The sequence below is a fragment of the Pseudoliparis swirei genome, chromosome 2 (assembly GCF_029220125.1).
Source record: "Pseudoliparis swirei isolate HS2019 ecotype Mariana Trench chromosome 2, NWPU_hadal_v1, whole genome shotgun sequence".
Classification (NCBI taxonomy): domain Eukaryota; kingdom Metazoa; phylum Chordata; class Actinopteri; order Perciformes; family Liparidae; genus Pseudoliparis; species Pseudoliparis swirei.
In genome coordinates, this window is record NC_079389.1 from 4,360,482 (window position 1) to 4,373,113 (window position 12,632).

A 12,632-nucleotide genomic window follows, 5' to 3' on the forward strand; every position below is an offset into this window, starting at 1 on the left:
CAAAGTTCATATTTCAAAGTTCATGAATTCATACCTCAAAAGATATCCGAGCGCATTACTATCGTTCTTTGAGTTTTCTTATCACATGAGACAAATACGTTTGATACCACCCAGAATTATGTTCCTAGTGTTTCACTTTAAACCAGACAGTAAATCAGAGGCTTCATAATGAGAAGTCTATTGAGAATAAACATCCACTCAGACCTGTTTCAGTTTTGTACGCCCCTCTTCTTGCATGGACAATGCATCCGTATGATGACGTCACAAAAGCTGCAGTAGATTTCTGTAAATAATTCAACATTACTGACATTGCGTTGACTTGCACGGGACTCATTTTCACACGCACACATACAAAGTGACTCGACAGATGCACACACAAAAAAAAAAAAAAAAGACATCCAGCAGACGCGGTGTGTTTATTCCATCTTTCACAGCCATTCCACATAAAGTCACAGCATGTACCCTGGCTGCTTACACAGCCGAGACGAAACACTCTCACTAGAGTCATCGCCGTGTCTGAGATACCAGATTTATGACGTGGAAACAAAAACATAAGAAAGGCCGCTGAAAATCTCGCTCATCGCTTACTCGGACCACTTTTAACCCTTGTGTTGCCTTAGGGTCATTTTGACCCGAATCAATATTACACCCTCCCCCCGACTATGGGTCATTTTGACCCGATTCAATGTTTCACCCTCCTGTTACCTTTATATTTACTAACATATTTTACCCTTTGGGTTCAATTTGACGCCAGCAATTAAAACCTCCAGAAAATTATTTGAATTAATATTGTTTTCCAAGTTTAAGTGTGAGGCACTTTATGTTTGTTTGTTGACTACCGAAAGAACACCGACATTAAACATTGAATGGGGTCAAATTAATCCTAAGGCGGGGGGAGGGTGTAATATTGATTCGGGTCAAAATGACCCTAAGGCAACACAAGGGTTAAAAGATTCTCTGGAAACTATTCGAGTACAATTCACTTTAGCGTCACACCTCGTTCCCTTTGTCCAATCTGGGCGCCTTTCTTATTGGACCGTGTGGACCTAATGAGGTGATGTCACCAATGACCGGAGCATGAAGCGGTGTTTAAAACCCCGGCCGGTTCGACCCACTAAATACCTCTCGCTAAGAGAGACAGAGAAACGTGCTGCACAGATTAGTCTCCGGGCTATTTTATTAACGTTTTAATGCACATTTTCCCTTCTCGAGGAATTCCCGCGTCAACTCCGATTTTTCCTCGTGAGAGTGTTCTAATTAACTTAAATTGAAAAGTGCTTTGGATTTGGATTTTTGCGGGGTGACTTTCGTATATTTATGAGCTGCATTGCAACGGCATGAGGTAAATGCTCTTCAGCGTAGATTAGGTTAAAAAGAATCGCAGCTGTGCTCGTCGTCGCCAGAAATGAGCCCTCTTCGTCAAATGTACTTTATGATGATGACTCTTCATTTTGTTTACGAGGTATACACGTACACTACCGTTCAAAAGTTTGGGGTCACTCAAAAATGGCCTTATTTTTTTTTTTTAAAGCACTGTTTAAAAAAAATTAAATGAATCATAAATACTCTCTCTACATAGTTAATGTGGTAAATGACTATTCTCTGGTGTTTAATAAAGTCTCTGAATAGGTGTATAAAGGCCCATCGCCAGTGTTCTAATGGTACATTGTGTTATCGCCTTAGAAGACTTACGGAGGGGTAGAAAACCCTTGAAACTCCTTTTTATGAGCGTAGCTGAAAACAGTTATGCTGGTGAGAGAAGCTATAAAACTGGCCTTCCTTTGAGCCACAAGTTTAAAGAACAACATCAATATTTCAATTAAAAATCATTATTTCTAACCATGTCATGCTATTTTTTTTTTAATGTATGTTTTTTTTTTTTTTTTTTGTACAGCCACCCGAGTGACCTGAAACATCGCTTTCACCGCCGTCAGTCGACGAGCAGCCTCCACGGCAGCTTCAATCACAACAACGTGGACAGCAACCTGCCGCTGGTGGCCGAAGAGCCGGAGGATAGCCACGACAACAAGGGGCCGGTGTACGACCCCAAACAGGACGTGTTCGTCAGCCTGTTTGTACGTTTCAAGATTCAAGATTCAAGATTCAAGATGTTTTATTTGTCACATACACACACAGGGTGTGCAGTGAAATGAAAGTGGCAATGCTCAGCAGGAATGTGCAAGGGCAACAAGTACACACTATTTACAATAAAAAACAACACAATATTTACAGTAAGTGTGTGTGTGTGTGTGTGTGTGTGTGTGTGCCTAAGAGGGGCAGTTGTGTGGGTCTATGTGGGGGTCCTGGTGAGGTCGGAGTTCACAGTCCTGATGGCCTGAGGAAAGAAACTCCGTCTCAGTCTCTCTGTTCTTGCAGCGTGACTACGGAGGCGCCTGCCTGACCGCAGCAGCTGAAACAGTCTGTTGTTGGGGTGGTGAGGATCCTTCATGATCCTGCCGGCTCTGGTTCTGCACCTCCTGGTGTACAAGTCCTGCAGGGTGGGGAGTGTAGTTCCAATAGTGCGTTCAGCCGAACGCACTACTCTCTGCAGAGCCTTCCTGTCCCGAGCGGAGCAGTTGCCAAACCAGGCTGTGATGCTTCCTGTCAGGACGCCTCTACAGCTCCAGAGTAGAAGGACTGAAGGATCCTCTGGGAAACTTTAAATTTCCTCAGCTGCCTGAGGTGGTAGAGGCGCTGCCTTGCCTTTCTCACCAGAGTGTCTGTGTTCGTTGACCATGTCAGATCCTCGGTGATGTGGACTCCCAGGTATTTATACCGCTCACCCTCTCCACAGTAGTCCCGTTAATCCCCAGTGGTGAGTACGTCCTCTGTTGTTGTACCCTCCTAAAGTCCACAATCAGCTCCTTAGTTTTGGTGACATTCATGATGAGGCTGTTGTCCTGGCACCAGAGTGACAGATCAGCAACTTCCTCCAGGTAGGCCTTCTCGTCGTTGTCGGAGATCAGGCCCACCACCACTGTGTCATCCGCAAACTTGATGATGGTGTTGAGCTGAACCTGGCCACACAGTCATGTGTGTACAGGGAGTACAGTAGGGGCTGAGGACGCAACCCTGGGGATCCTGTGTTCAGGGTGAGGGATTTGGAGGTGTGTCTGCCCACCCTGACCACCTGTGGCCTGGCGGTCAGGAAGTCCAGGATCCAAGCACACAGGCGGGTGTTCAGTCCCAGCTCAATCAGCTTGCCGGCCAGTCTGGAGGGACTATGGTGTTGAAAGCTGAACTATAATCAATGAACAGCAGTCTCACATAGCCCCCTCTGGCTGTCCAGATGAGAGAGTGTGGTGTGCAGTACCTGGGAGACAGCATCATCCGTGGATCTGTTTGGGCGATAAGCAAACTGCAGCGGGTCCATGGAGGAAGGGAGGAAGGCGCAGATGTAGTCCTTTATCAGCCTCTCAAAGCATTTCATGACCACCGAGATGAGGGCCACCGGTCGGTAGTCATTCATACATGCTGGAGAAGCATTCTTGGGCACAGGGACAATAGTGGATCTCTTGAAGCAGGCGGGGACCACGGACTCAGCCAGGAGAGGTTGAATATTGTGGTGAACACTGGAGCTAGCTGGTTAGCACAGGTCTTCAGTACTCGCCCAGATATGCCATCTGGACCTGCAGCTTTCCTGGTGTTCACCCTCAACAGAGCCCTCCTCACACTGTGCTCGGTCACAGAGAGTGTGTGTTCATCCCCAGCGGTAGAACTCACCTCGGCTACGCTTAACGGTGTTGTTGTTAGCCGGCGAGCTAGCGCTGTTGTTGCTAGCCTCAAACCGTGCATAAAATGAGTTCAGGTCGTCCGCTAGGGATGCGTCGGCACTCACCATTGCGCGGGTCTGCTCTGGTAGTCTGTGATAGTCCGTAGCCCCTGCCATAGGCGCCTGGTGTCGCGCTGCTCCATCTGTGATTCCACTCTGTCTCGGTACCTCCTCTTGGCCTCCTTCACCGCCTCCTCAGTCCATAGACCGCTGCCTTGTACTCGTCCATGTTGCCGGATACAAGACCGGAGTTATAGGCAGCAGTACGGGCGTTCACAGCTTCACGGATGGATCCATCAACCCACGGCTTTTGGTTAGGAAAGACCCTAACTTTTACCGTGGGGACGATGGTGTCCGCTAGCGTTGCTATGAGGCTCATTGCTACTCAAGAACTCGCTGACGCCACTGGAACTGGATTGGATCATGTCCCAGTCGACGACACGCAGAGCGCCCTGTAGCTCAGCCTCTGATTGGTCAGACCACCGCTTCACGCCCTCGTCACTACCGCTTCCGCGATCTTTTGCGGTACTCGGAAGCAGGAAAATGGCGGCATGGTCCGATTTGCGAACGGAGGGAGAGAGACAGCCTTGTAGCCTCTCTTGAATGGCGATAGCAGTGGTCCAACGTTCTTTCCTCTGGTAGCACACGTAATGTGCTGGTGAAAGTTCGGCATGACTTTTTAGGTTTGCCTATTAAAGTCCCCAGCCACCACCACAGCCGTCGGGATACTTGTTCTGATGCCGACATAACACATCATGTAGGTCCGATAGTGCTACGTCGGTGTCCGCTTGTGGTGGTATGTAGACGGCTGTGGTGATGACCGAGCTGAACTCCCGGGAAGGTAGAATGGACGGCATGAGATCGCCAGATGTTCCAGGTTCGCGAGCAGGAACGAGAAAGAGTCTTAATGTCCTTGGGGTTGCACCACTTGTTGTTAGTCATGAAGCAAACCCTCCACCCTTAGATTTACCAGACTCTTCCGTTCTGTCTGCACGGAAAACAGAGAAGGACTCGGTTGGGCATATGACTCGATCCGGCACCAGCGGGTCAGCCATGTTTCCGTCAGACAAAAGATGTTACAGTCCTCATGTCCCGTTGGAATCTGATCCTTGCCCTAACATCATCCATCTTATTTTCCAGAGACTGGACGTTAGCAAGAAGGATGCTGGGCAGAGGTGGACGGTGGGCTTGAACTCTCAGTCTGTTCCGAATTCCGCCCGCTTCCCTCGATGTTTTCGCTGCCTCCCGTAGTAGCGGCTCCACTGTTGTTGTTGTGGTTCGCCGACGATCTCTGCCGCCACGCTGGATCGATGGAAAAAGTGGACAAAACCCTTGTTTTGCGCAAAGTTTATGTCCAAAAGTGTGCTGCGTTCGTATGCTGTTAGTGCCGATGTGTTTGTGGCAAAGAAAATATTAAAAATAAACACAAAAACTAAAAGAGCGCACAATCTCCGCGGAGCTACCACGACGGCGTCTGGACACAGCCGCGCCATCATATCCATTTCCCTGGTATTTGACTGTAATTCCCTCTACAGGCGATACTTGTCCTACACACCTTCACTCTTTGAGTTGTACTCCACATTGAGCTGTCTTGTACTAGTTTATGGTTTGCATTAAGTTCTGATAATCACCAGTAAGCATGGATTTAAGAGCGATTACGCTATATTCCTGATTGTTATTTGAAATTCCACGAGGTCAAAGGTCATATTGGTGGTGCTTGAAGTCAGAAGGAGAAAAGTCTCTCTGTGCCACATGTGTTGAATTATGTTCTTAGTCAGCTTACAGGTGCTTCTTGTTAAAGCTTCTCGATGCGTTAACTGTGAAAAACGTGGTTTTTCCCCATGGCTTAAAAATGTTGGCGAATTTAAAAACAGCCTATTAAAAAAAAATGTGTGCAAACTTGAAGAAGCAAGTCGTCCCAAGTTGGGCGGTTTTAAAGGGAATTCTGCCCGGGCCATTAGAATATTACCGTGTGCCGTTCCCACAATAAGTTGATGTTATTGGTCCCGTGCTACGTTATGGTGTCACGTCGCCCGCAACAGTGTGGATAATCTTTGTTCTGTTTCTCCTCCCAAGAAATCTCTCCACCCACTGCCTCCCGAGAGCCATCCAGCTGCAGCCAGATCGATGAAACTCCTCGCCAAGATTCCCAAAGATGCCGAAGCGGTCATTGTTTTAGTTGGTACGCTCCGAGAGGTTTTTTTTCCGACTAAGTAGATTAGTTGAAAGGAATTATGTATTTTCTTTTCAATCTGCTTCTGGCACATTCCCTTGGAGACTGCGTTTAAAATACCAAAATCAAATAATTAAATGACATCAATATGACACCAGGTGGTTTTTTAGTGTGTCACAGTGCTGTTAATCTGAAGTCAACCCTTCTGCAGCTGCTTTTCTACGCCCCCCGAAGGACCTCGAAACCTTTCGTTGTGAAGCTGCAGGACGTCTTGTTTTTCTTGAATGGCAAAAAAAAAGAAGTCTTTCAGCGAAGAAGAGATTCATGTTGAGATATTGGAGAACAAACTGTGTGCTGAACGTAGCAATGGCTGAAGCCAAATACAATGTATTGAACTTTTTCCACGTTTCCTTTCAGGCTCTGTTGACTTCCTGCAGCAGCCGGCCATGGCCTTCGTCAGGTTGAACGAGGCGGTCCTTCTGGAGTCCGTGCTGGAGGTCCCGGTCCCCGTTCGCTTTATTTTTGTCCTGCTCGGTCCAAGTCAGTCCAACGTTGACTATCACGAGATCGGACGCTCCTTCTCCACGCTCATGTCCGACAAGGTAGATGTGAAACTTAAAAAAAGATGTGATATTTAAGCCAACCCTTTTCTCTTGCATCTCTCAGGGCATTTTGAGCTTTTTTTTATGTTCAGAATGTCCAATCATGTTGTCTGTGTTGATGCATAAGGAATGCAGTTCAGGCAAAGGTGGGAGTTTTGAAACCTTCTCGACGGTCAGAAAAGGTTGTTTTTCGTATTTTCAGATTTTAGAAGTTCAACCTCGGCTCTTATAATAAGTCTGTAATAAACTGTGTGGCCAAACTACAGAACTACAACTCTTACCCAGTAACATATCTACTGATATGTACACATCTGAACAAAACACAAACATGTTTAACCCTTGTGTTGCCTTAGGGTCATTTTGACCCGAATCAATATTACACCCTCCCCCCGCCGTTGAGTCATTTTGACCCGATTCAATGTTTCACCCTCCTGTTACCTTTATATTTACTAACATATTTTACCCTTTGGGTTCAATTTGACGCCAGCAATTAAAACCTCCAGAAAATTATTAGAATTAATATTGTTTTCCAAGTTTAAGTGTGAGGCACTTTATGTTTGTTTGTTGACTACCGAAAGAACACCGACATTAAACATTGAATGGGGTCAAATTAATCCTAAGGCGGGGGGAGGGTGTAATATTGATTCGGGTCAAAATGACCCTAAGGCAACACAAGGGTTAAAGAGGTACAAATTTAAAAATTATTAAAATAGCCCTAGTGGTTGCTGAGATACAGCCTTTTTAGTTTGGGTATGCACTTTTCGGAGCAGAGGCCTAAAACAAAGCTTGGTGCTCAAAAGGTTAAAGACAAACATGTTGCCATTGCAAACTGTTAAAAGCAGACGTTTTTATCCCACGGCCATTACAGCACAACATATTGTATTCTATTATATCAGACTTCTAATCTAGAGCACTGGTTTAAACATTTTCCACCAGATTAAACCATTTTCTCATGTATGCCTTAGGGGCCAAATGCATGCTATGTTCCTGGCTGCCTTTCATTGACGTGGGGGTGGGGAAACATTGAAAAAATCAGCTTACTTATCCCCCGTAAAATAATGTATGAAACAGCCCTCTGGATGTCTTCGTGTTACATTCCAATTAATTCCGGCGATGACACTCGATTGTACGTTGTCGCAGAATTTCCACGAGGTGGCCTATTTCGCCGACGACAGACAAGATCTCCTGAACGGCATCAATGAATTCTTGGACTGCAGCATCGTCATTCCGCCCTCGGATGTGGAGGGCAAAGACCTCCTGAAGACGGTGGCCGACTTCCAGAAGCAGATGCTGCGCAAGAGGAAGGAACGTGAGCTCAAGAGGCATCACTCCACGTTCGGATTAGAGCAGAACAACAAAGGTACTCGGTCGAGAGACAAAGGTACTTGGTCGAGAGACAAAGGTACTCGGTCGAGAGCCTCTTTGCAAAGCCGAATAGCACGATTACGAGGTTTTGCAGGAGGCACATTGGTATCTACAAACTACTGTTTGTCCTCTTGTGCAAACACAGATCAATCCGCAAAGACAGATTTCTTTTAAATTGGGTGCAAACTAGTCCTTTCAAATCAACTGAACAAAAAGAACTAACTGAGAAAATCTGTTTTGGAACTTTTAGTTGTTTTAAAATTAGATAATTCTTCCCATGACCTCAGTAAACACAACTCAAGTGATCTATTGGTTAGACTTGTGTTTCAGTTCAAAGAGCTTGAATTTCATTGATTAGTAATTACCCTCTCCATTCAAAAGGAATGAACCCTGGGGTCAACCCAGTACTCTATTTTTCTTATGAACTACACTAATCCATCGCTCAACTGTGTTAGCCAACTAAAGAGGAACATCTTAAAAAACAGCCCCAAAATTTTATTTTTTAATTCTCGATAATCGCAGCTGGCCATTGTAGTTGTCTTTATATTTCACGCAAACAGGAGTAAAGATTTTTTTTTTCATCTGCAGATTATTTGTTGAGTTTTCTTAGGGTTCCAGGACAGTAAAATGCTCAATTATAGTGACGCCGACCGGTAGCAGCTTGTCTAATGGAGTCCGTAACAACCCCCCCTAGAGGTGATTCCAGAGGAAGAGGAGGAGGGAGACCAGGAGGTGGACCCATTGACGCGCTCCGGGATCCCTTTCGGAGGCCTGATCCACGACATCCGCCGCCGCTACCCACATTACGTCAGCGACCTCAAAGACGCCGTGGACATGCAGTGCCTCGCCGCCGTCATCTTCATCTATTTCGCTGCGCTGTCGCCCACTATTACTTTCGGAGGCTTGCTGGGTAAACTGAAACTATGGAGAAAATATATATGAATATAGATCGATTCCATGTCGCTGCGCTCTAAAAAGGTGTGTTTTTGGTCTGTTTTCTCATCCAGGAGAAAAAACAGAGGGCATGATGGGGGTGACTGAGCTCATTGTGTCAACGGCAACTCTCGGAGTTATTTTCTCGCTACTCGCTGGTCAGCCTCTTCTCATCATCGGCTTCTCTGGACCCTTACTGGTGTTTGAAGAAGCCTACTACAAGGTGCGGAAAAATATCACGTGTTTTTGATAACATATTTCCCATTTTTGCTTTCCCTGAACATATGACCAACATGTCCGTCTCCTCGCTCAGTTCTGTCAGGCCCAAAACGTTGAGTACCTAACCGGTCGCGTTTGGATTGGCTTCTGGCTCGTCTTCATCGTCCTGCTGATGGTGGCGGCAGAGGGCAGCTTCCTTGTTCGCTACATCTCACCTTTTACCCAGGAGATCTTTGCCTTCCTCATCTCCCTCATCTTCATCTATGAGACTTTCTCTAAGCTCTTCAAGGTACATCGTACTGGCACAATGAGCTCCAGAGGAATTTGGACAATAAAAGACACTTTTATTGTCACAAAATACGTTTTAGTTGACTGAGCCACTGCAAACAATCAGATACGACTACCTTCTTGTTTTTAGGTGTTTAAGGAGAATCCACTGATGGCAATTTACCCCAGTGACTTAAACCCGGCTACTGCGCATCACAAGGTGGATGACCAGATCTACAAACAGCCCAACACTGCTCTCCTGTCTCTGGTCCTCATGATCGGCACTTTCTTCGTTGCTTTCTTCCTCAGGAAATTCCGAAACAGTCGTTTCTTAGGCGGCAAGGTAACCCAACCCTAACCCGAAACAACTGATGTCCGACTTATCACGGGGCCTTTAAAGACACCCTGTTGTGTAAATACACAAATGCATCCAATGTGTATGTGATCAGACGTGTGCTGGATGTTGATTGATGTTGGGTTTCTCAATATCCTTCAGGCTAGAAGAATCATTGGTGACTTTGGCATCCCCATCTCAATTTTAGTTTCAGTGTTGGTGGATTTCTCCATAACTGACACTTACACACAGGTAACGTCAATGCAAATTACTTCAGCCTCGGTAACTGTTGAAGTTCCTCTTCATTAAGAGTTCCAACAAATCTTTTTTACTTCTATCCCTAGAAACTCAATGTCCCGTCGGGCTTCTCCGTCACCTCCCCCGACAAGAGAGGCTGGTTCATCAGTCCATTTGGCGATAAGAAACCCTTCCCCACCTGGATGATGGGGGCATCTATTGTACCTGCCATTCTGGTCTTCATCCTCATTTTCATGGAAACACAGATCACTTCGTACGCATATGATTATCTCGAGTCGTAATGTTTTGGGTGTAAAACCTGTGGAGCTATTTCTAACCTGTTAAATATTTCCTCCGATCTACCAGGTTGATAGTCAGTAAGAAAGAGCGTAACCTGGTCAAAGGCTCCGGCTTCCACCTGGACCTTCTGCTCATCGTCATTCTGGGTGCCTTCTGTCCTCTCTTTGGCCTGCCGTGGCTCACCGCGGCCACCGTGCGCTCCGTCACTCACGTCAACGCGCTCACCGTCATGAGCAAAGCCACGGCGCCGGGCCAAAAGCCCGTGATCCAGGAGGTGAAAGAACAGAGGCTGACCGGGCTTTGCGTGGCTGTTCTCGTTGGTGAGAGAGGGGAAAGGGATTCTGGGAAGCTGACATGAGTAAATAAAATTTTTAATCACCTGCCAGAACTCTTCCCCCCCCCCCCCCCTCTTTTTCCACAGATGAAAAAAAGCAAATCAAGTATGCGAGTAACATTTTGTTGCGTCTTAGGACTCCAGAAGTGAGCTTGTCAATACATTTCCAGGGTGACTGGGGGTCAGTGGTTAGCAGGTCTGTCTTTCAATAAGGGGGTTGGCAGTTCAATTCTCGCCCTAGTTAGTGTGTCCTTGAGCAAGTCACTTAACCCTGAATTGCTCCCTGTAGCTTTGTCGACGGTGTATGAACGTAACATGATAAGTCGCTTTTGATAAGTGTCAGCTAACTGAAATGTAATGTAATGTCAACACATTTCATCCAGTTTAAAAGAGACTAACTTTCAATTAAAGTTCAGATCTGACTAGTTAAACACTATAATTCACAAACAATTCTGCTCCATTATCATAGACTGGTGAGAATGCTAACTTTTTGCCCGGGACATGCCTAGTTGTTGGTTTTTTTAATCGTGGGAAAAAAGCCATGCGACTCTTGTACAGAGTTTCTTGTTTCTTGTTAGTAATTTCCTGGAAAACTACAAAAAAACTAAAACCAGAGACAGAGTTTTCGACTAATGTGCAGAGTTTCAACGTTAGCATAAATTCACACCGGCTACGTTTGGAAAACCACGCCAGCAAAGTCCACGGTTGTCGGCTAGAAATAAGAACCCTGCCTTAGTTTGCCCTCGGCGTGTAACTGGAGACCCGTTGTTTCAACACCGAGAATGCATCACCGTTAACTTCAAACACGCTATAACAAAGAGCTTCTAAAGACAAGGCAACGGTAACCGGGGGGGGGGGGGGGGGGGGGTTGCGGTTTAGCAAACAGTCAATTGGTTGGTGGAATTCTCCTCTTGGGTACCGTCTCCAATTTCGTCTTATTATTAAATTTTTTTTTTTGAGAAACAGTTCAACTTAAATCATAAGAGGTCTTTCATTCTACAAAATAGTGCTCTCATTAAAAAGTGGCAATAAACAACCAAGTGCAACTGGATGGAGCTGGAGGAATCTGAACTGCTGACCACTTGCAGAGAAACTGTTTAGTTTTATTTTCTGGCTGCGCTTGTTTTCTTTAACCGCATTATTACAGCGCTGGAATTTCCGTGCAATTATTTGTCTTGAAAGGAAACACAAGCTCCAAAAAAGGCACAGGGTGCCACCTCTGCCGAGACATTCGCAACCTATGAATCAGCCCATTGCGAGACCTCACAACGATTTTACAACCCGTTTACAAATTGCCCTCAACGTAAACCGAAAACAAGACATTTTCCCAAATGAAAATTGTTTAAAAAAAAGAAAATGACAATGCAACATTGTTTTCATCCACTCAGGAGCACTATTTGGCCAGCAGGATATCGTATTTAAATTACGGTAGGGTTCCCAAAGTAGTCCGAATTATTCATTTAATCCAGTTTGGGTAAACAACCACAAGGACTCATCGTGATTGTTGAGCCCTTGTTTGATTGAAGTGCTGCTTGAGCTTTTTGAAAAAGACGTTTTTTGGGATTAGCCCAAAGAGTCTTTCAACCCTTACAGCTTAACTGTGAATGTGCCGGATCGACGAGCATGTTTGTCACGAGGGCTGTTGGCTGAATAATTCTCTCCGCAGTTGCAAACAATTGTTTCACGTGTGCCTTCGAAAACAGTAAGACTGCCATTTGCTAAAAAAATAACCCTTTTTTGTCCATTTTCTCCCCATCAGGTATGTCCATAGTGATGACGGACGTGCTGCGCCTCATTCCTCTGGCGGTGCTCTTTGGCATCTTCCTGTACATGGGGGTCACCTCTCTGACCGGCATCCAACTGTACGAACGCATCACACTCATGGTCACGCCCGTCAAGCACCACCCTGACCACATATACGTCACCAAGGTAACGTATAGACGAGTCGTCAAGCCGCTCGTCTTCTATACGATGATGTTGTCCACTGCATTGCCGCTGTCACTTCAGCGTGTTGATCGACATCAAACCTGGATACGGTCTTTACATAACGCCCAGGGGCAAAGTGTCAGGTGCATGCACCTACAAAATGTCAAATA

The 12,632-nt window shown here is 45.9% G+C and overlaps 1 protein-coding gene across 7 annotated transcripts in view; it reads left to right on the top strand.

Moving 5' to 3' along the window:
* The window catches only part of slc4a3 (solute carrier family 4 member 3), a 56,499-nt gene that overhangs the window by 36,534 nt on the left and 7,333 nt on the right, over positions 1–12,632 (top strand). For 4 of the 7 annotated variants that reach the window (XM_056437039.1, XM_056437049.1, XM_056437084.1 and 1 more), the window contains 12 exons: positions 1,895–2,075; positions 5,849–5,954; positions 6,363–6,547; positions 7,688–7,907; positions 8,607–8,822; positions 8,920–9,068; positions 9,159–9,353; positions 9,483–9,674; positions 9,828–9,917; positions 10,010–10,176; positions 10,269–10,522; positions 12,296–12,465. In XM_056437039.1, the coding sequence (XP_056293014.1) occupies positions 1,895–2,075; positions 5,849–5,954; positions 6,363–6,547; positions 7,688–7,907; positions 8,607–8,822; positions 8,920–9,068; positions 9,159–9,353; positions 9,483–9,674; positions 9,828–9,917; positions 10,010–10,176; positions 10,269–10,522; positions 12,296–12,465 (2,125 nt within the window). Of the gene's footprint in view, positions 1–1,894; positions 2,076–5,848; positions 5,955–6,362; positions 6,548–7,687; positions 7,908–8,606; positions 8,823–8,919; positions 9,069–9,158; positions 9,354–9,482; positions 9,675–9,827; positions 9,918–10,009; positions 10,177–10,268; positions 10,523–10,623; positions 11,363–12,295; positions 12,466–12,632 lie in introns of those variants that run through there. The other 3 variants (XM_056437067.1, XM_056437076.1, XM_056437058.1) reach the window with 3 other exon arrangements.